The sequence below is a fragment of the Taudactylus pleione genome, unplaced genomic scaffold (genome assembly GCF_031769625.1).
Source record: "Taudactylus pleione unplaced genomic scaffold, aTauple2 ptg000154l, whole genome shotgun sequence".
Taxonomy (NCBI): Eukaryota; Metazoa; Chordata; class Amphibia; order Anura; family Myobatrachidae; genus Taudactylus; species Taudactylus pleione.
Genome location: NW_028284556.1, coordinates 20,493,539 through 20,516,206, shown reverse-complemented (window position 1 = coordinate 20,516,206; position 22,668 = coordinate 20,493,539). Strand labels below are relative to the sequence as shown.

The window sequence follows — 22,668 nt, the reverse complement described above, 5'->3', positions numbered from 1 at the left end:
GATGCTTCTCCTGCTTTTTTTCAATGGGCTTTTACTACTCGCAGCTTGGCCCTGCACCCCACTTAGTTAACCCCTTAGAGCTACACCTGGCCTCATTTGGCTCCTTGCCTGGACTAGTAGGAAATTGTAACTTTCTCTCAGTGGCAAGCAATTAACAACTGTTGTAGCTATTTATACAAGAAACTTCAGAATCCCCTTTGGAGAAGCTTCACCATACAGTAATATTTAACACCACTAAAAGTCTACATCAGCTACTGCCAAGCACTGTAGCTAAACGCCATCCTGGGAATTTTGCCAATCTAAAGGAAGCAAGCAATTCAGTGCACCACAAAGGCCCGTATTCAATTAGGGAGCGAAAAGTCCATGCTGGACTTTTCTCTCCACATCGGAGCTTTTCTGGGGATAAAGTATCGGGCGCGTGCCCGCTTTATCCCTGTATTCAATTTCAAATGAGCGAAAACGGGACCTGGCGAATTGGGATCTTCGAATAAAGACGGAAATTTTCGGGAAATAATTGTAGGACCCCCCTAAAAATGTCCAGACATGGGGGATCACTATGAGTACCCCCGTTTTTGCCTGCAGAAGAAAGTCGGCTTTTTAAATAGTGATGCAGAAGAGCACTTACTGTAGGGTTTTTTTTTTTCATTTTTTAAAGTGGTCCCATCAAATTTGGGGTACATGAAAATGGGTGCTAGCATATTTTTAAGTCCCTAAAGTACTTTTTAAAAAATTCTGCAAAAATGCACCTGCCGCTAATAGCCTATTCTAGAAAACACCTGCCGCATACTTACAGAATAGCCCCGAACCTATTTCCCTATTTTTAAACACTGTGTCCCCTTTTTTTTTCACCCCAAATTTTTAATTTCCCCGACACCGGGAGCCGCGAGCGGACAGCCGCGGGGGGGAGGGTTAGGTTTAGGGCATCTGGGGGGGTCTTAGGGTTAGGCACCCCCCCTGGGAGGGTTAGTATAGGTGAAGGGGGGGTTAGGGTTAGGCACCCCCAGGGGACTTAGGTTTAGGCAGCGGGGAAGGGGGGGAAAGGTTTAGGCACATAGAGGAGGGATTAGGGTTAGGCACTTGGGGGGAGGTTAGGGTTAGGCAGCCCTAAGGAGGGTTAGGGTTAGGGGGTTAGGTTAGATTAGTTCATACTTACCTTAGCGACGATCGGGATTTCCAGCACTGTCGGGCTTCTGCTGCCAGGCTCTGCTCATCTGCCAGGCGCTGCCGGGAATTGAACCGATTCAATCAGGTGATAGGGTGTCGGATAAACTGTGGTAATGATAATTTACTTGTGTTGTATATTCTAATGTTGTACCTATATGTGTATTGTCTGAACTAATCTCTTACTTTGCAGAAAGTATAGACTAGTGGGGATGTTCACTGCTTCGTTCCTGCAATAATAAAAGGTTGTATTTATTATCTGAGACTGCAGTCCATTTCAAGTTCAAGTGTTGACGGGGGAGCTTGTCTCTTTGAAAAGGGAGTTGCTAACCTGTGAAGAGTCTGAAGGTAAAGCAGGCACTACAATGGGGCAGTTTGAGATGTGGAAAGTGGGGGGGGGAGTGAGCTTTGGTAGCGAGTGAGCTGTAGGTGAGCAGTGAGGTGTGATGGGGCAGTGTGAACGGTGGGGGAGGGGTAGTGAGTTGAGCCATAATGTGTGCTGGTGGCAATGAAATGGCTTTTGAGGTGAGCAATTGGGGAGACATAGAGGGAGCTGGCAATCAGAGAGATATGGAAGAAGGCAGCAGTGAGAGAGCTACTCCCACACACCAGTAGTCACTCCACCGCAGCACTGGTCACATCCCCTGCAGCGGCACACTGTAGGCACTTCATAATCTTCAATTTCAGGCCCATGTGGACCTTAATCTGACACTGGATAGGACACGTAGTGCCCTCCCACTCATATACATAAAATAGCTACAAGTAGGCCACATAAGTTGAAAGAGCAAACTCCCCCAATTCAAATACAGTATGAGTGCCCACATAGTTTCTGGTTTCTTTATAGGGGTGAGAGGGAGCGTTTTCCACACCTCATAGTAACATTTTCTGGTGAGTTGCATGAAAAAGCAAATGTAGCAGCATTTATTGGCGGTCGCCAAGTCTGCCACGTTATGCAAATTGAATAGAAACTCCTTGCTTTGTGTGCATCCATGTGGCCGAATGGGCAAGGACTGAGATGCCCACTTTTAGTGCCACGTTATTTACTTATTTAACAGTTTCTTATATAGCGTAGCATATTCCTTTGCTCTTTACAATTGGAAATAACAGTAATAGAACAAAAGTGGGTAATAACAGATGAACATACTGTAGAGGTAAGAGAGCCCTGCTCGCAAGCTTACAATCTAAAGGAAATATGCATTGATACACAAGGATAAATGCTACATATTGCATATTGGTCCAGCCAGATTGCAGTGTTTCTGGGTGGGCTATATCATCCAGTCACACAGGAATGTTGGCCTAGGGTTAGGAGGATGTGAAAGTGAAGAAAGAAGAAATATGTGAAGTTATGTGTGGACTGTAAGAAGGGATGTAATTATATAAAGAAGCTATGAAGGTTATGTGGGTGGTTCTGGAATCTGATAGCTTGTCTAAAGAGGTGAGGTTTCAGGGAGCGCTTGAAGGTTTGGAGACTAGTGGAAAGCCTTATTGTGTGTGGGAGGGCAGTCCACAGAGTGGAAAAAAGTTCTGTAACCATGCATGGGAGCAAGTAATGCGTGTGGATGAAAGACGCAGATATTGTGCAGAGCGGAGATGTCAGATTGGGAGATATTTTAAGATAAGTGTAGAGATGTATGTTGGTGTAGTTCGGTTAATAGCTTTATGTGTAAGTAAAAGTATTTTATATTGAATACTGTAGAAAACCAGTAACCAATGGAGGGACTGACAGAGTGGATCAGCAGACGATGATCATTTGACGAGGAAGATCAGCCTCGCAGCTGCATTCACAATGTATTGTAGTGGTAGGAGCCTGTTCTTGGGAAGACCAGTAAGGAGACTATTGCAATATTCAATGCCTGAAATAATGAGTGCATGGATTAGAGTTTTTGCAGTGTCTTGTGTAAGATATGGTTGTATTTTGGATATGTTTTTTTAGATGTATGTAACATGATTTTGAGACAGATTGAATGTGGGGAACAAAGTCAGTTTAGAGTCAAGGATGACACCTAGACAGCGAGCTTGTGGGGTGGGGTTGATTGTTGAGTTGTCAACAGTAATAGAGATATCAGGTTGGTAACTACTATTGGCCAGTGGAAATATAACTCATTCTGTTTTGGATATATTAAGTTTTAGGTGGCAAGATGACTTCCAAGATGAAATGGCAGAGAGACATTCAGTTACACGGACCAGCACAGATGGTGACAAATCTGGGGAGTATAGGTAGATTTGAGTAATACCGTTTGGTGCGTCTTTATACACCACCATTAAAAATTGCACCAGCTCTATGGCAGATGCAATTCCTTGTCTGATCATGGCCACCTATGCCTGCGGCTGTGCGTCTGTGAACTCAGAAGCTCATTCAGACCCTCTCGCTAAGATGCAAATGCTCACTGCTGCCGATACTTTGTGCGCATGCGTATGCATCGCAGTGCACGCGCGCATACCCGAAAGTTCACAATGCGTTCGCTCGCAATGCATAGAATGCCCAGCAGAGTGAGTGACAGGGGAAGGTGGTAACAGGGGCTGGCCATTAAAAACAGGGGAGTGGAGGTGTAAATGCAGGCATGCCTGAGAATCTCAACGGCGTTTTAGAGGTGTGCATAATTATAAGACAGCATCATAGTACACATCACCTGGCTTGTTTTTACACTGAAGTGCTCGCAGTGCTTGCGGCAGAGTATGGTCAACCTCAAGTGCTGCGTTCACATCCGATGTTACTCGATGTACCGATGGTTGCATACACTTCCTGGACATGACGTGCACAAGCGGGCGTCTTAGGACAGGCCAGTTCGTGTCTGCATACACTATGTGATCGCTCTCTAAGAAATACTGGGCGTGCTAATGCATTGCTTTGCGATCACCCTGCCTACGCAATTTACATACACATCGTGCGAGCGGCTCTGAATCAGCTCCTCAGTCGCTTGCATTGACACACCCGCGACACTCCCATAATACGCCCACTGAACAGACCTTTTTTCTCACCGCCCAGGAACGCCCGTCACGTTTCCATCAACTTTCTGATACCTTTTTATCCCGATCATAACATATGCATTGTAGGGGTTTCCAGAAATGTTTGAGCATGCACAGTTGCAAATAATCGCTCAACTACATTAGCATTGCTTCATGTGTGACCTCCAGACAGGGAGCCACATAATTTGAAAGAGGGGACCTGTTCAAATAATATTAATTGCTTTATGTACTAAAATGATATTTTTTTTATTTTGTTTTAATTTTTTCTTGTTCCTGATTTGTGTTATTCAAGCAATCAGGCACTAAGTGTGTTACTGTGGTTACAGGAATTTGTGTGAAGACATAAGCACAGAGCTGAAGTCAGCTACTTGCAGAAGTCAATGGTTACACATTGCAAAGCAAATGTGAGCGGGGCCTTGTTTGCTCAGCCCATTTTTTGAAAGCTAAGGTATGAGAACACTGTACATTGTTGTCGTTAGCTTATGCAATCTCATTTGGCATTACAATGTCGAACAAGCAACAGTTAGCTGAAGAGGTGAATAAAGTAATTGAAAAAGCTAAAAACATTCCAAAGAATAAGATGGTATTCACATACAAAGGAGTCTTGTATCCTACAGCATCATGTGACATTGACAAATTAAAAGCTTTTGAATCATTTGAGATCTGCAAAGATGATTTGATGCTTGCAGCTTATCCCAAATGTGGTAAGTGACAGATCATATTTAATATACTATACTGTATACAGTATACCAGTTTTTCCCAATTCAAGTCCTCAGGTACCTCTAACAGTGTATGTTTTCCACATCTCCTAGTTGGTGCACAGGTGTACTCATTACTGGCTTACACATTTTAAAAGATCCACTGGTGGTGCTAATGCTAAATATTTCACCTAAGAAACTGGTGATCTGCAAAACGTGCACTGTTAGGGGTCCTGAGGACTGGAGTTGGGAAACACTGGCTTTATATACTATATATTCTGAAACAATGGGAAAAATATATTATAAAGTATTGTAAAACAATATTTAATTTGTACATATTTGCACAGAGAAAACAATGTATAATCCATTGCAATAAGAATATAGGGTTGTAGCTACACATTTAAATTGCAAACCTGCATAATACCATTGTGTTAAGGCCCCCATGCATCAAAGATTGATTGCAGCAATCATGCAATTTTCAATCGAAAGATAAAAATCTTTCCCTTTTTCAATCGATTGCAGATTGCAGAATTTCCACAATCGATTGAAAAAGGGAAAGATTTTTATACACAATCGATTGCAAATTGCACGATTGCTGCAATCACTCTCTGATGTATGGGGGTCTTTAGTTTCCTGCAAAGCCTGATTGAGATGTTTCCCCCTCCCTACCTTTTTCTTTATGACAGATCTGGCAGGCTCAAAGATTTATGTCTGTAAATTCCACAGAAAGCAGTTACATCACTTACATGTTCTGTTGCAGAAAATCTGACACATTTAAATGTTTATTTTTTTCTGCTGCTTAAAGCTGAATATACTATACAGTATATCATACGATATATTTTACTGACATGCCAGCTTGTAACGATATATCATACACATCGTAAAATGTAGACGTATAGGGTGTCATTAAGACCCGGTCATTAGCGCCGATGCGCTCGGACCGGGACGATGGCCCCCCACAGAGCATGCGCATGACGGTGCCGGCGCCGTCGTGTGCATGCGTGAGACCCACTACGACCTGGGGGCGAGCTGTCGATGTTAATTGACAGCTCGCCCCGTTTGGAAGGCGGGCCGGGGGGTGGCAGCCCAAACGGAGGCGTTCCCATGGGAACGCCTACCGTTTGGGGGAGGCCCCACTGACATCACTAGTGATGTCAGTGGAGAGCTTCCGGCTCAGACAGAGCCAGAAGCTCTCCGGGGCTTACGACAAGGGCGACCCTTCCCTAGGGTCTCGTCGTAAGCCCCGAGGGTCGCGATGGTCTCTGACCATCGCGACCATCACCGGAGCAGTCGTTAGAGCTGTGGGTGTTAACCCACAGCCTAACGACCGCAACAGAGGTGGGCGGTCAGGATGCAAGCGGCCGCCCAGTTTCTGAGCGACCGCTTGCATCCTCCGACCGCCTTTGAAAGAGGCCCATAGTGTGTATGTCCAAATCTGTCATTCACTGCATTGTCCCATCTGCTGTTCTGCAATAAACGATGCAGTGCTGTTACATGCAGCATGTAATGACACAGTGTGCTGTCATACACCGGATCATGCAGTGTGTACGGCGCGCACGAGGCATTGTTCCATCACATTGACCGTCGGCTGAGTCGCACATCGTATTGTGTGTACCCAGCTTAAGTTTGGTTAACCTATGGCGTTAAGAAAGCTCCTGTGATACAGCATGTGTAGTATTATTGTAATCACCAGCACTTGTAGTCATGAGAGGAACTCATTGGAGGCTGCTTAATTAACTCCAATATGCTCACTTCTAATAACAGCAGGTAAAAAGAGCAGGTGGTATACAGAAGAAGATGTCAGTGGGCACAAGCGCAAGTGGGTATGGAGTCATTGGAGCCAATAGGTTCCATTACCTTACAGAGCCCGTTTACATGCTTTTAGTGGCATAACAAATGCTAATAAAGGCACAATTTTTGACCACAGTGTGTAAGGGGCCTTAAGGTGAAAAAAAAATCCTTGTGAATCATCTAATGTATTTAGGAATTTGTTCTTGTTCTCAAAGCGAGAATGCGTTTACTCTGAGTAGTTTTTACAATTTTTACTTCAGTTCACCACATGGTGATTGCAACATACTGCATCAGACCATGCTAGTTCCTGACAGCCAAAAGGAATAATGCCTGTAAGAATTTGTTTTGGCAGTAAAAAGGTAGACAATGTCTAGATCACAGGCTCTCAAACTCGATCCTCGGGACCCCAAGCAGTGCATGTTTTCCAGGTCTCCTCCTAGAATCAGGGGTGCTGAGAGGGGTGGGTAGCAGGTGCTAATTACCAGGGCCCGTTGGCGGGGCCCGGGTCCTATCTGGTCCCCCCTCCCTCTTTCTTGTCAGCAGCCCAGCACATGGAGCAGTCTCCTATGCTTGTGGGGGGGAGTGATCACACTGTTCACCCCTCCCCCCCGATTTGCACAGGGCTGCATGGCTCACAGCGCCCCCTTTTTCTATTTGTTTTTCTGTTAAGGGGGCATGGCCATGCCTCCCGCGATTAGATAATGTCCCCTTCCCATGGGCCCGCGTCAGCTCTTAACAGCACAGAATCACAAGTGAAATAATTATATCCATCTGTGGATCTTTGAAAATGTGTCAGAGAGTAATGAATACACCTGTGCACCTGCAAGGTGACCTGGAAAATGTGAACTCTGTGGGGTCCTGAGGACTGAGTTTCAGTACCACTGGTCTAGATAGACACCAAATGGTAGACAGTCAATAGGTCAACAGGGACAAAAGGATGACATTGATGTATGTCAACATGTACAAAAGGTCGACAAGGTCAAAATGTTGACATTGGAATGGTCGACACAAAATTGGTTGACACTTTTTTGTTTTCTAAACCTAATCTTTACCCTAACCCTCCCCTTGGTGCCTAACCCTAACAGTCTTTCATAGTGCCCAACCACAACCGGCAGGGTAAGTGCCTAACCCTAATCGTCCCTCCTAATGCTTAACCATCAGGCTAAGTGCCTAACTCCAACCATCCCTCATAGAGCCTAACCCTCTGGTAAGTACCTAACTCTAACCCTTAAAAAAAAAGTGCCGACCATTTTTGTGTTGGCCATTCCCAGGTCTAACTGCTGTATATGTCGACCTACATCCATGTCAACCTTTTGTGTGTCAACCTTTTGCATCTTGTTGTCATTCTGCCATTCAACCTGTTCAAATAATTACATTTCAAAGTCCTAACATGGTAACCTATTGTAACTAGGGACTATAAAGTGCAATTACTTTGGAGATCAGATTTCACCAGGGGATTGACTCGGGATGGGCATTGGCATCGCCCACTGATGGTTAGCAAACATTGATCAGATTTCACCAGGGGATTGACTCGGGATGGGCATTGGCATCGCCCATTGATGGTTAGCAAACATTGATCATTTGCCAATGATGGTCGATAGGTTTGCCATCTATAGCGTTTGTCTAATGTTTCCCCGTAATCGAAGGGGAGGTCATATTATGACGCAGTAAATTTGTATTATTTTTTAATTATTAATTCTTCTTCAGGGTTCCTTTGGAACCACAGGGATACCATGGGGATTATTATGGTTGGAAGACAGGCATCAAACAGTTAAAAACGTTGGCTCCCAGAATGCCCCGGGTCCTCCTCCATATATACCCTGCCCCTAGCCATATGACTTCAATTTGTTAGTTTGGTGTGGCAGGATTCAGACGCACCTTTGTAACAGGGGACTGCTCAGGCAGTCCTAAGCTTTCATTTTATGATTTATTTTACTTTGTTTTCTTGAGTTGGCAGTACCAAGCGTCTGTATTAAGACACACGGGCTGCAACTGCATCTACCTCCGCCGGGCTGCAACATCAGTAATTGTGCTGGTGATATCGGCGGGTTGTGGCTGAGCTTAGCTAGCAATGCTGTGACCTGGACTGCACCAGAAGCTCGGAGATGTCAGGTAAGGCGATTCCTCACTTACGGGGAATCGCGCGCGGCAGTCCTTGCTTCTGGTGTAGAGATCCAGCAGAAGCTGCTGCTGTAAGTACCAGGGATTGTCTGTGTCCTTACTACACCAGCAGGGGCCTTATCATTTGCCGCGGGGATAGGCAGCAGACACATATCTGCTGCCACGAGGCCAGCATACCTGGTTGGTTAATGCAGCTTAGGGGCGTTAGGCGCTCCCCTCCAGCTCCTCCCCCAACCCAAACGCAGTACTGATGAATAGGTTTTGCGCGTCTGGAAGCTCTGCCTACCCTACACGTGTATGAGACGCTCACGGTCCACGGAGTGCACCTGGTAGCTGTTAGTCTCAGGAGGGTCTGGATCAGTCTCCCTGTATAATTCTTACTTGGTTAAGGTATATGGTGCTCTATATCCTACTATTACTGTGCATTGCTGTAGTTGATTTTGAGCTCATTGTAATTACTTTACATATGCATTGTATGTGACTGTTTGCTAGCTGCTGACTGACAATGTTTTTTTTCTATCTGTCAATTATATCTGTCGCTGTTATTTCTTTATGAGTGCTTCACATTCATTTAGAATTTGTGAAGGCTGTCACATTACTTTGCGATTGTTGCTTTAAACATGTCTAAAGACAAAAGGAAACAAGAGGGGGAGCTTTTAAATCATGTTCGGCATGTGTGTCACAGGACATAAAAGAGGGTTTCTGTGCTGTCTGTTTTAAAGATCCACCTCACCAGTCCGGTTTACCTGTTATTGGACAAGAGTCATCTTGGGCTGCTTCTTTGTCCCAGGTTATGGCGGAGGTGGTGGATCGTTTGGCTACTCTAACGATGCCTCCTATGTTTTCACCTCATGGGCATTCCTCTATAAAGGATGTTGATAGCCATTCTAGTCAGAGTATGGTGCCAGCTAATGTTGATAACAGACAGGTAGTGACTAAAGCACCTAAATGTAAGTTGTCTTTATTGCAGTCTGTTCAACATATGGATTCAGATGCATCATCAGAGGAGTCTGATGATGCACAGGATTCCTCTCCAGGATCTATTTCTGGAGAGGAGGATCATCCATCTACTGTGGATGTTACTTCTATGGTGAGGGTGGTTAGATCTGTCCTAGATATTCAGGATGATGAACCTGCTCATAGTAAGAAGCCTCTAATGTTTAAACACCACCGAAAGGTGGTCAAAACAGTATTTCCTGAGTCTGAACAGTTCACTGAGCTTATTGAGGAAGCATGGAGAAACCCTGATAAGCGATTTTATGTTGATAAGAGAATAAAATCATTGTACTCATTCCCACCTTCGGTATGCGCTAAGTGGGAGGTACCTCCTACTGTGGATGCTCATGTAATGCATCTAATCAGAAAGGCCTATTCCATCAGCTTCTTTTTTTAAAGATTCAACAGATAAAAAGATTGAATCGTGTCTTAAGGCAATTTTTTCATCATCTGGAGCTGTTACCCGTCTGGCTATAGCTGGAGCCTGGGTAGCTAAAGCAGTTGAAGAATGGATTGTGGTATTGGAAAATTCCCTACCAAATGCTACTAGAGAACAAATGATGAATATCTCCCATATACAGGAAACAGCTTCTTATCGGAGAAGAGCTGCAGTGGATGCTGGAATTTTAGCTTCTAAGGCATCAGCAGCATTCATAGTTGCATGTAGAGCCTTGTGGTTAAGGTCTTGGAAAGCTGATACAGCATCAATGTGTGCGCTGGAAGTCTTACCTTTTCATGGAAAGGTACTCTTTGGAGCAGAGCTGGATAGCATAAACTCTACTCTGGCGGCTTCAAAGTCAGCAGGTCTGCCATCTACGTCATATAGTAGAACTAAGCAGGTTTCTTTTCAGCATTTTCATCCTTAGTGGACACCAAAAGACAGACTTCCTCCAAGCCAAATAGTTTTTGCAAGTCAAAGCGACCAGACGTGCACACTGGGCCACCATCGACCTGCTTGCAAGCGCAATGCGCTTGCGAGCGGGTCTGAATCAGGCCCATTGTCTGCAGATTGTTATATTATTTTCACACACCACAACTGTACATTACATTACATTATATTGTATTCCAGTATCTAATATGGCCATCTTATTCAATGGGGGAGAGAGTAAGGGAGTATCATATGTAATGACATTGTCTAACCCACATGCTGGCAGCCATATTGACTGCAGACCCCTTTAATCATGGTTATTATTACTTATAAAAATAAAAAACCTATTTGTACTATACAATCCCAAAACTATGATAGTATGTAACTTCACAATATTATCATAATGTGGCTAGTAATCCACAACTCTTATGAAACTACAATTACTATCTGGTTTCAACCTGAAATAGACGCATTCCATAGACTAAAATATTTCAAACAGATTCCATTATATAATATTTCAGAAAGTATAAGCTACTAAACAGTGCACATTACTTATAGGTTTATTACAATATAATTGACCACTACCGAATTATAAATTCCTTCATCATCTGAAATCTACACCATGTTACGAAACTGTAGCTTCCATTAAACACATGGGAATAGACAAAGACTACACCATATAATCCACTGTATACATTACTAACACCAATCATTTACAAATACCATAGTTCTGTTTTGCCCATTAAACAATAATACAACAAGTATAAACAGACTATTGTACACTATAGCATATGCTACATTACAGACTCACCCATATAGCTAACTACAGTAACAAATCACTACATTATTAACTACAACCTTGTTACAGATACACTACTTGAACAGACATTATTAACACAGTCTTATACCTATTTAACCAAAGCTTATATAACCATTAACCCTTAAAACACATGATTTCAACATCTTCCCTGTAAGCCATGTGTGGTTGGAGAGACAGATACTTATCCTCCAGGTAGATAATAGGCCAGCTTCTTCATTGAGATTGGGTTTTCATCCTCCTAGTCTGGTTGCCACCATCTGAATAACCATTTCCTTCAGTTAGTATAATTGAGCTCTGGGGTTTCTTTGTGAACCAAACTCCTCCTTGAACACACCTGATAGGTGTGTTGAAAAGGGAATATCCTATTGGTCAATTGAAACCCTTTTCTCAGTTGAAATTAGTGGCTATTGTTCTAAGCCTTTCTGTGTGAGGCTAGCTATGTGTGAACTGTGGCTATATGTAAACAAATGCTAAATAGATTATAGTTTCAGTTGGCCATGTCTATTCATATGCTGGTGCAGACTGGAATAACCAGTTCTCTGGGCTCTGGGATAAGCAATTAATATATATATATATATATATATATATATTTTAGTTGTATAAGGAATTATTATTATTATATATTGATTTGAATATATTCTACATTATATGGTGTTACACACTGTAACAGTTCTCATTTGGAATACTCAACTGGGAAGCAGACTTCCTAAGTCACCAGGACATACTCCCCGGAGAGTGGTCTCTCCATCCGGGAGTGTTTCAGCTCCTGGTAAACAAATGGGGTCTACCAGAGATAGATCTCATGGCGTCACGCCACAACCACAAGGTCCCCAGGTACTGGTCCAGGTCCAGAGACCCATCAGCAGCCTTCGTGGATGCACTGGCAGTAAGATGGGACTTCAGGTTGGCGTATCTCTTTCCTCCAATTTCCCTGCTTCCAAGAGTTTTCAGGAAATTCAAGCAGGAAGGTGGAACGGTAATACTGGTGGCTCCAGCTTGGCCCAGACGTCATTGGTTCACCGACATGCAGAATCTGTCAGTAGACAGTCCGTATCCTCTTCCTCTGTGTCAGGATCTGCTAACACAAGATCCCTGCTGACATCCAGACTTGCTCTGTCTAGTTTTGACGGCATGGCTCTTGAATCTTCCATCTGAAAATCAAAGGGATTTTCCAGTGTGGTTATTCAGACAATGCTTAGGGCAAGGAAGCCTGCTTCTGCCTGCATCTATTACAGAGTTTGGCATTCCTTTGGTCAACAGTGTTCTAATAAGGAATATGATCCTAAGGTATTCAGAATTTCCAGGATTCTGGCTTTTCTGCAGGCAGGAATAGACATTGGTCTCCGCCTGGCTACGTGCATTTGGCAGCGCTCTCTTGTCGCTGTCCATTTTTTATTTTTCACCAGGATAAAGCTGTTCTTCATACAAGGGAGGGTTACCTTCCTAAGGTAGTGTCCCGTTTTCATTTGAATGAAGAAATTGTTATTCCAGCTTTTCAGGCTCCAGATCTTTCTGTAGGTGAAGCCTCCCTGGATGTAGTTCATGCTCTCCATATTTATGTGGAGCATACGAATTCTGTTAGAAAATCAGATTCTCTGTTTGTATTATATGGTTTTCACAAGCGAGGATGGCCAGTTAGTAAACAGACTATGGCGAGATGGCTAAGCATGACTATCTCCCAGGTGTATACACAGGCTGATCTTCCTGTCCCAAGCATGGTGACAGCACATTCTACGCAGTCTGTAGGGCCATTATGGGCATTCAGTCGTGGTGCCTCTGCTGAACAATTATGCAAGGCTGCCATGTGGTCTTCTGTCCACACTTTTCTTAGGTTTTATGCCTTTGATACTTTTGCTTCTCAGAATGCTTCCTTTGAGCAATGAATTCTCATTTCTGCTCAGGAGCATTTGCCACCCTAGGAGAACTGCTTTAGGACATCCCCATGGTATCCCTGTGGATCCCTATGGACGCAGAAGAAGAAATATAGAGTTATGGTAGACTTACCTAGAAAACTCCTTTTCTTCAAGGTCCATAGGGTCTACAGGGCACCCACCCTGATGCACCTGGCTTCATATGGTGTTCTTTCTTTCGGTCACAGACTAATTTCTGTAAGAGCGTTTCTGGTGCACGATTGTTCTTCCTTCTCCTCTTTCCTTCTCCTGCCTTTAGGCTTGCTAACTAAACTAAAGTCCTATGGCTAGGGGTGGGATATATATGGAGGAGGACCCGGGGCATTTTGGGAGCCAAAGTTTTTAACTGTTTGGTGCCTGGTCTTCCAACCATAATAATCCCCATGATATCCCTGTGGACCCTATGGACCTCGAAGAAAAGGAGTTATATAGCTAAGTCTACCATAACTCAATATTTTTTTGTAGCTTCTATGTGTCTAAAATAAATTATTTGCTTCGATCTCACATGGTCTTAAACTAGGTACTCACTGTTAGATTTTTTTGATCTGGACGAGAAATGGGGAGATATTTCCGCAAATTGAAAATCTCAATATCTGTGCTATACATTATGCAATTTTTTATTAGAAGCTACTGATTTTCCTTCACACAAACTCATTTTCATTTGTCCACCCACAAGGAGGATGACATAGTGACATGAATACATAGGGAATATGGGTAGATTATAGAGGATGCACACACACTGCTCGATATTTGGAAATCGAGTCCAAGATCTTTGTTTTTGACCGACAGATTAGATATTCGAAGGAATGCATTTGTGGATGTTTTCAGGCACACAGTACAATAAATTAGGTTGATCACCTGATTATTCGCAGATCGGCCCAAACATTTTATACTGTGTACCTAGCTTTACAGCTAACTATATTAACGATATTTACATCCGGCTTTTGTTTCTGTCACACTGAGATATATCCTTTTGCCATGTCCACCTCTTAGGTCATGAATAGGTATACACTGAGTCCCACCTATACCCCGGCTCTGTGTCACCATCCATCACACATACACTGAGAAATCTCGCCTATCACCCAGCCTTTTAATCATCATTATTATTATTATTATTCTCTATTTATATGGTGCCACAAGGGGGCCACAGCGCCTTACAATGTACATAAACAAAAAAAGTATGAACTGAGAAAAAAAGAACACAGCAGAACAAGGACTATAAAGTTTATAAACAGTGCTGCATCAGCAGTCATATACACCAACTAAGCAGCTGAACCCAAAGGTATGTTGCCGTTGTTGACAGTGGGAAGGAGATTATGGTATATGTGAGGAAAGGAGAAGCACATGAGGGTAGGGCCAGCAAGCATACAATCTAAAGGGGAGTGTCATAAAGACCTGGGTGACACAGAGAGGAGAGACAGTGAATGAGGAGCATGAAGCAGTGGGTAAGGATGAGAGCTGGAAGGCTCTGATAAATAAGTCAGTTTGAAGCTATGAAAAGAAGTTGAGAGTCTGATAGAGGGAGGGAGAGAGTTCCAGTGGTAGGAAGCAGCATGAGCAAAATCTTGGTGTCAGGAGTGAGAATAAATAATCAGTTGAGAGGAGAGGTGGCATTTATTAATGGAGCAAAGATTGCAGGTGGGAGTGTGAAGGGAGTCGAAGTCAGATATATAATCAGAAGATGATTGGGTGAGTGCTTTGTAAGCGAGTGTGAGGAGTTTTCATTGGGTTCTCAAGGGGAACCAGTGTAGGAGATGGAAGGCAGATGTGGTTCATTAGGAGAGTTAAATGAGCTGGGCAGCAGCAATGAGGAAATAATGGAGTGGAAAGAGGTGGGAGACTGGTAGGCCAGATAAGGATACAGTAGTGCAGTGTGGAGATAACCAGTGAATGTATGAGTGTCTTAGTTGCGTCCAGCGTGAGAAGGAGTAGATCCTGGAGATATTTCTGTGATGGAAATGGCAGGACTGCGAAAGGTACTGAATGTGTGGTTTGAAGAAGAAGGAGGAGTCAAGGTTAACTCCAAGACAGCACACTTGCTGGCTGGAGGAGATGGTGGTGCTGTCACTAGATAATGAAATTAATGGAGTTGAGGTTATTTGGGAGGATGGGAAGATTATCAGCTCAGTCATAAACATGTTATGTTTATGAAAGAGCTGGGCCATCCAAAAATAAATAGCAAAGAGACAGTTGGAGATATAAGTGAGAGGAGAGGGGAAGAGGTCATGCTAGGAGAGGTAGATCTGAGTGTCATCAGGAAAGAGATGATATTGGAGGCCGATTGAGCTGAGAAGCTCACCCAAAGAGGAAGTATAAAGGGAGACCTACTAGTAGTGGAAGTGAGGGAGAAGTGGAATCAGAGAAAAAGTGTCCATCAACACATATAGGGCTTGATTCAGAGGTGGACACAGTTGAATCCACGGTTGCAACTTTTTCCGGACTCGCAGCAGCGATAATATGCAAATGGTAGGTTCAGCTTTCCCCTAGTGCACTAGCATGCGCCGGACTGTGCAAGCCCTGAGATGCCCACTTCAATGTTTGTGAACAGTATAACTCTGCCGATGCTTCTAGGCACCATCGCATCCACTATCGACACTTGCACCAGCCCTGGCGCAGTGTCTTCTACTGAACTTAGACTAAACATAGTCTTTGTGGCTGCGACTCTGCATTTGGGAACACAGCCAAATTCATTGACATGCCAGTAACACGACCATGAGACACGCTAATATTGATCACACTTCAGGCCACCTCCTAGACACTGCCCAGCAATGCCCATGGTTTTGCAAAGTGCACACAGCTCTCTCCAGCACACTACTGGCCATGTCACCTTAGCCCCGCCCTCCTTGTCTGTTTGGCTTAGCCACTGTTACAGGTCCCCATTAGGGATGCATATCAATGGATTCAAGTCGATGATTTCTACGGAAAGTAGACCATCGATCGTGAACTCTTCAATGGACAGCCCTAGGATAGATATTTATGTAAGGAGGAGGGAGTTTAATTTTTACAAACTTTTTTTACTTTTAAACACAATTTAATTTTATATTCGATTGCGATAGATATACAAAGAATATAGGGCCTGATTCAGACCCGCTCGCGAGCGCTGAGCGCTCATGTGTGGGTCGATGGTGGCCCAGTGCACATGCGCACGACGGAGCTGGCTCCGTCGTGCGCATGCGCGAGACCCGGATAGCGACGGGCAAACCGTCGCTCCGGGTCTCGTACCAAAGGGGGCGTGCTGTCGATGTTGAGTGACAGCACGCCCCCTTTGGTGGGCGGGCCGGGGGAGTGGCTGCACGAACGGAGGCATTCCCATGTGAACGCCTCCATCTGGGGGCGACCCCACTGGCATCACGAGTGAGAGCCGGAATCTCTCTGGGGCTTGCGGCAATGAGACCCTACCACAAGGGTCTCGTCGCAAGCCCGATGGTCGCGATGGTCTTTACCATCGCGACCATCTTCCTGGCCACTCGCTATAGCTGTGGGTGGTCACCCACAGCTAAGCGTGCAGCCAGGAGGCCGCTCTAAATCAGGCCCACTGTACGATATGTGAGTCACTGCAATGCTCTATGTACAATGTGTCAGTCACTGCGATGCTCTCTGTATGATATGTCAGTCACTGTGCTGCTCTTTGTACTATATGTCAGTCACTGCAATGCTCTCTGTATGATATGTCAGTCACTGTGATGTTTTCTGTACTATATGTCAGCGTCCGGGGGCATTTATTGGATTTTATATATATATATAATTATATATATATATATATATATATATATACATATATTAGAGATGAGCGGGTCTGGTTCTCCGAGAACTGGACCCGCCTAAACTTCGTGTTCTGGGGCGATATCCGAGTCCGGCTCAAGTTTTTCCACCTGATCCAAAAACGGGGCAAAATGCATCATCCTCCCACTGTCGGATTCTCGCGGGGTTTGGATTAAAGGTCCCAGCGATCAGCACCATTTTCACTCTGGCTGTGGAGAGAGAAGCTAGCAGACGTGTAGTCAGTCACTGTCAGTCACTCAGTGTGTGTGTCCAGTCGAGGTCTTGGGCTGAAGGCTGCTGCTGTGTTGTCCATAAAGGGGCTTCGGCTGCACTATATAAATGGGGACTTCCTTCAGTGGGTGCTGCAGCTGCTGTGTCACTTGTCCTGTCAATTAACTGTGGCTGCTGCTGTGTTGTTGTCCTGTCCATCAGGCTGGGGCTGCAGTCCATAAAGGGGTGCTGTGTTGTCCAGGGGGAGAGTCTGTCAATTAGGGGTGCTTTTCCTCAGTGTAAAAAAAATAAAAGTACTTTTTTTCTTTCTTTTTTGTGTGTGTGTGTGCATTAGCAGCTTAGCTGCACTATTATTGTTCGGTGACACTGCTGCAGTTTATTGTCCACATATTTGTGACTCTGCAGGTGGTCTGCCCGCACTCAGCAGGAGTGCTTTGTTGTCCATAAAGAAGGGGTGCTGTCTGTGTTGTTCATCAAGGAGCTGCTGCCTCATTAAGGGGTGCTCTTCCCTAGTGTAAAAAAATATATTGTTCAGTGACACTGCTGGTCAGACTGCAGTGTAAGTTTGTTGATATGGAGGATGATCAAATGAGACGAGAGCAGGAACCACATACCAGTCTTTCAGCTGCTGCCAGCAGTCATGATGATGATGCAAGGCCATCAACGTCATCTACAAAGGCCGATGCCCAAGGGCTTAAGGCAAAATCAAACAAGCAATGTTTTACAGTATTGAAGAAAAAAAATGTATTAAAAGCTAAGTAAGCTGCAGAGAAACAAAAAATTGGAAAAATGCCATTTACTACATGAAGTGGCAAGGAAAGGATAAGGCCTTGGTCTTTATTTATGACTGGCAGTTCTGCATCTTATGATGTTGTAAGCCCTTCTCCCTGTAGAAGTGTTAAAAAAAATTAAATTGCTAATGCACATGAACCAACTGTGTGCTCAGAAAAGTCACAGATCCCTGAATAGAGTCCAAGTGTGTCCTCAGTTGCCATGTGTGAGCCTGACCTTTCTAATATTGTACTTGAAGAGATCCTCCTTCCACCATTTGTGTGCCCTCTGCAAAAGTTGTGATGAGCAGCACAAGTCAATGTGCTGTAGAAATTGAGGATGCTTCTGTGGAATTGCACGAGGAGAATGAGGAGGATGTTTCTGTAGTTGGCGCTAACAAGGATGATGAGGATGTTGATGATGAGGATGTTGTTTGTGTAAATCAGGCAACAATTGTTGCCCATGGTATGAAAAAGCCCATTGTCATGCCGGGGCAAATGACAAAAAATCCACTTCTCATGTGTGGAATTATTTCCACCCAAATCTGGACAACAATTGTCAAGCCATCTTTAACCTTTGCCAAGCAAGAGTGAGTAGAGGTAAGGACCTTAACCATCAAGGAACCTCCTCCCTGGTTAGTCACTTGCAGCACATTCATCAAATTCCAAAGTGTTTGCAAAATTCAGAAATTTTGGCTAAAAGAAATGAAAAAGTAATTTTTGAGTTGTGGTTTTAAAGAAAATGAGGTTTCAAGTGATCTAAAAAATGCTCTAGATATAGAGAGGCACCAATTATTAGAAACAAAATCTAAAAATGGCCTAAAAATTAGAAATTTCAGTGTGCATTTATTTCTGGTTTTAATTCTCAATATAAGGAGGTAGAATATATCCTAAAAAACAAAAAAACACTGGTCGATTCTACAAAAGGATCCCATTATAGGAAATAATATCCCCCCAAAAAAGTAGCCGATAAATGCCGATAGATGTACAATGAAACATCCTAAGGATGTTATGAGAGAATGTGTCTATGTTTCTAGGGACAATAGACTCTTGCTTCTAACATAAAGCAGACATAAAAGGAGTCACTATAGAGACTTATGACTGGAAAATACTCCCTCGGATAACCTGACGTACACACAGGATGTACCAGAACGACATTCATCAAGGGAAAAGCTGGAACTAGTGTACACATCATGATCAGAATTTCCGAAGGTCAGGTGACCGTACGTCATCTACGGGTGCACTCTGGATAACGAAGGGGAGAAACATGGATTTATTATAGGTTGAACATTTATTCAATCTTAGAATAGAGAAAAGGACCTGATTAATGCTGCAGGTATTTCGAATTAAACAATTAAGGAGTGGTATTTAAAGAAGGGTAGCAAGGAAATCCCCTATGCCAGAAGTTCCCAAACTTTTTTGAACCACGGCATCCTAGAGTATCAGAATTGTTTTCATGGCACCCCTAAGGCAAAGGTTTGTTATTGAGAAATTCAGAAAAAAATTTAGTTAAGTAGTAAAGAGAAGTAAATTGTGCTATTTGTCATCCTCAGGTTTAGTTATGAGGTGGGGGACAGGTTTGTGCTTCTGTTTGTCTACATATTTACATTATATTAACATAAAGAATTTGATTTGGTGCTGGACCACAAACCTGAGGCACCCCTGGAGGTGTCCCGAGGCACCCCAGGGTGCCGAGGCGCACAGTTTAGGAACCACTGCTCTATGCCTTGATAAAGATTTGTTTTTTTTTAAACATTAAATTCTTATTGTTTCAAAAATGTGGGTGAAAGGGTATGGGGTACAGAAATAAAAATAGGAGGAGATAGGGGGGGACAAATAATAACAGGTACAGTGATTACAGTACAGAAAATATAAAAATTGTAGCATATTCAAAATAGAAATAGGTACACATATATATATATATATATATATATATATATATATAATGAGCCGCAGCCTGGATCGCTGATCCCCTAATTACCTCTTTTAGAGAGCACCAGAATGTAAACGATGAGTGTGATGTTCTGGGTTGTTTGTGGACCCGGGGTGGTAGCAGGAGCGAACACAGAAGCAGATTTGAAAATAAAACTAGGATTTTTAATAAGTGCTTGAGTAGACATATAATGGCAGTAAATAAAAGTCCAGGAATATATAAATGTGCACAAGAGTTCTGTGGTGGGAGTAGAAGGGTTAATGTCCAAGTAGAAATAATTAGAGCTGTCCAGGTGTGCAGGTAGTGAAACTGAAAATAAACCAGCCAGGTTTGCAGGTAGTGAACTGAAAATAATCAAGCCAGGTTTGCAGGTAGTGAACAGAAGCGCAGGATGTCAGCAGGCTCAGGCACTCAGGTATGGGCAAGGGTGATGGAGGAAGCGGGGTAGTCCAGTGGGAGCTAGGAGCTGACAGGCAGACTGGCAGACAGAGAATTCACAGGAACATGTAAGCACAGAGAACTCCCTCTCAGCTAGGCTGAGATACACGTTGCACTGGCAAAGAAGGAAGGCACTGACCCTTCCTAAATACCCCATGCCGTGCTGTTACTGGCCGGAGGGAACATGTGACTCACCAGGATTGGCCAGCCGCATCACATGGCCAGAAGGCAAGATGGCGGCGCCCATGCCAAACGGAATGGAGACGCCACCAGGCCTTACCAGCGCAGAGTGACAACAGGCCCGCACAACAACGCGCGCAGCCAAAGCCCCCCGCCAGACACCAGCTCCGCCACCAGACAGCCCGCGCCACAATGACCTCACAGGTAACGCTCACCTAGCGCCATGCTGAAATACCCTGGCCGTGACAGTACCCCCCCCTTTTGGGGTGGCCTCAGGACACTCACCAGGCTTCTCCGGATGGGCAGAATGGAATCTCCTGATGAGCGTGGGAGCGTGGACATAACGAGCATCGGTCCAGCAATGTTCCTCTGGACCTTAACCTTTCCAGTCCAGCAAATACTGTAGATGACCTCTGCGTAGACGAGAGTCCAAGATCTGGGCGACCTCAAACTCAACTCCTCTCTCCGTCTGGACTCGAGGAGAAGCAGGTAGAGCACTATGGAATTTATTCAGGACCAGGGGCTTCAATAAGGAAATATGGAAGGAATTAGGGATTTTTAGGTATGGGGGTAACTGTAGACGATAGGCCACTGGATTAATGACTTCTGTTATGGAGAAGGGACCGATGAAGCGTGGTGCAAATTTCATAGAAGGAATCCTCAGACGAAGATTCCGGGTGGATAACCAGACCTGGCTTCCAACTTGCATGCGTGGAACTATTCTACGCTTCTTATCGGCCTGGGTCTTATAGCGAGAGGATGCCTTCAACAAATCAGACCGTACTTGAGTCCAGATGGCAGCAAAATTCCGCACCGTGTCCTCCACGGCCGGAACATCGAAAACAGGCAGGCTTCGGAATTCGGGAACACGAGGATGAAGGCCATATACAACCTGAAATGGCGTTTGGTTAGTTGACGAGTGGTAGGAAGCATTATGTGCAAACTCAACCCACGGCAGCAAGGCAGCCCAATTGTCCTGGGAAGATGACATAAAAATTCTTAAGAAAGTCTCTAGATCTTGATTAACTCTCTCAGTGGAGCCGTTGCTTTGCAGATGGTAGGCCGTGGAAAAGTTTAACTTCACTTGAAGAACAGAACACAAAGCCCTCCAGAATTTTGCAGTAAACTGCACACCACGGTCAGAGACAATTTCAGCAGGAAGGCCGTGTAGACGAAATATGTGTTGGGCAAACAACTGTGCCATGTCAGGGGCAGAAGGTAACTTCTTCAACGGTATATAGTGGACCATCTTAGAAAATCGGTCTATTACAACCCAGATAGTGTTGAAACCTTGAGAGACTGGCAGGTCTGTGACGAAATCCATGGAGAGATGCGTCCATGGACGTGATGGAGTAGGTAATGGAAGCAATTCCCCAGCTGGAGCTTGTCGTGATGCTGGGCACAGGAGGAGCAGGAAGAGATAAACTCCATTATGTCTGCCTTCATAGAAGGCCACCAATAGTGTCTTTTCAGGAACTCCAAGGTCTTCCGAGTGCCTGAGTGCCCTGCGAAGTGAGAGGAATGTGCCCAAGTGAGAAGCTGCTTCCTTAATTCCGGGGCCACAAATGATTTTCCCGTAGGAGGCTGGAGTTGTAATGCGGCGAAAACTCTTGATTCCAAGACAGGGGTATTGCTTTGATTTTCAGATTGATCATCACAGAGGAGAGATCTCGATAGAGCATCAGCCTTCTGATTAAGTGCTCCAGACCGAAAGGTCAGGGTGAACTGAAACCTGGCAAAGAATATTGCCCAGCGGGCCAAACGAGGACTCACACATTGGAGGTTTTTGAAAAATAGGAGATTTCTATGGTCCGTAAATACAGTAAATGGAAACTTGGCGCCTTCTAGCAAATATCTCCATTCTTTCAACGCCAACTTTACAGCTAGTAGTTCTTGCTCACCTATGGTGTAGTTCCTTTCGGCAGGTGAGAATTTTTTAGAAAAGAACCCACACGGATGGACTCGGTTGTCCTCATAACGTTGAGACAAGACTGCTCCCACAGCTTCAGATGATGCATCTAC

The 22,668-nt window shown here is 44.2% G+C and overlaps 1 protein-coding gene across 1 annotated transcript in view; it reads left to right on the top strand.

Annotated features, from left to right (window-relative positions):
- The first annotated feature begins 4,633 nt into the window (after nt 1–4,633).
- The window catches only part of LOC148521934 (sulfotransferase 6B1-like), a 66,338-nt gene continuing 48,303 nt past the window's right edge, over nt 4,634–22,668 (top strand). Inside the window, exon 1 of the mRNA XM_088474500.1 lies at nt 4,634–4,832. Within this exon, the coding sequence (XP_088330626.1) occupies nt 4,634–4,832 (199 nt within the window). The remainder of the gene's footprint in view (nt 4,833–22,668) is intronic.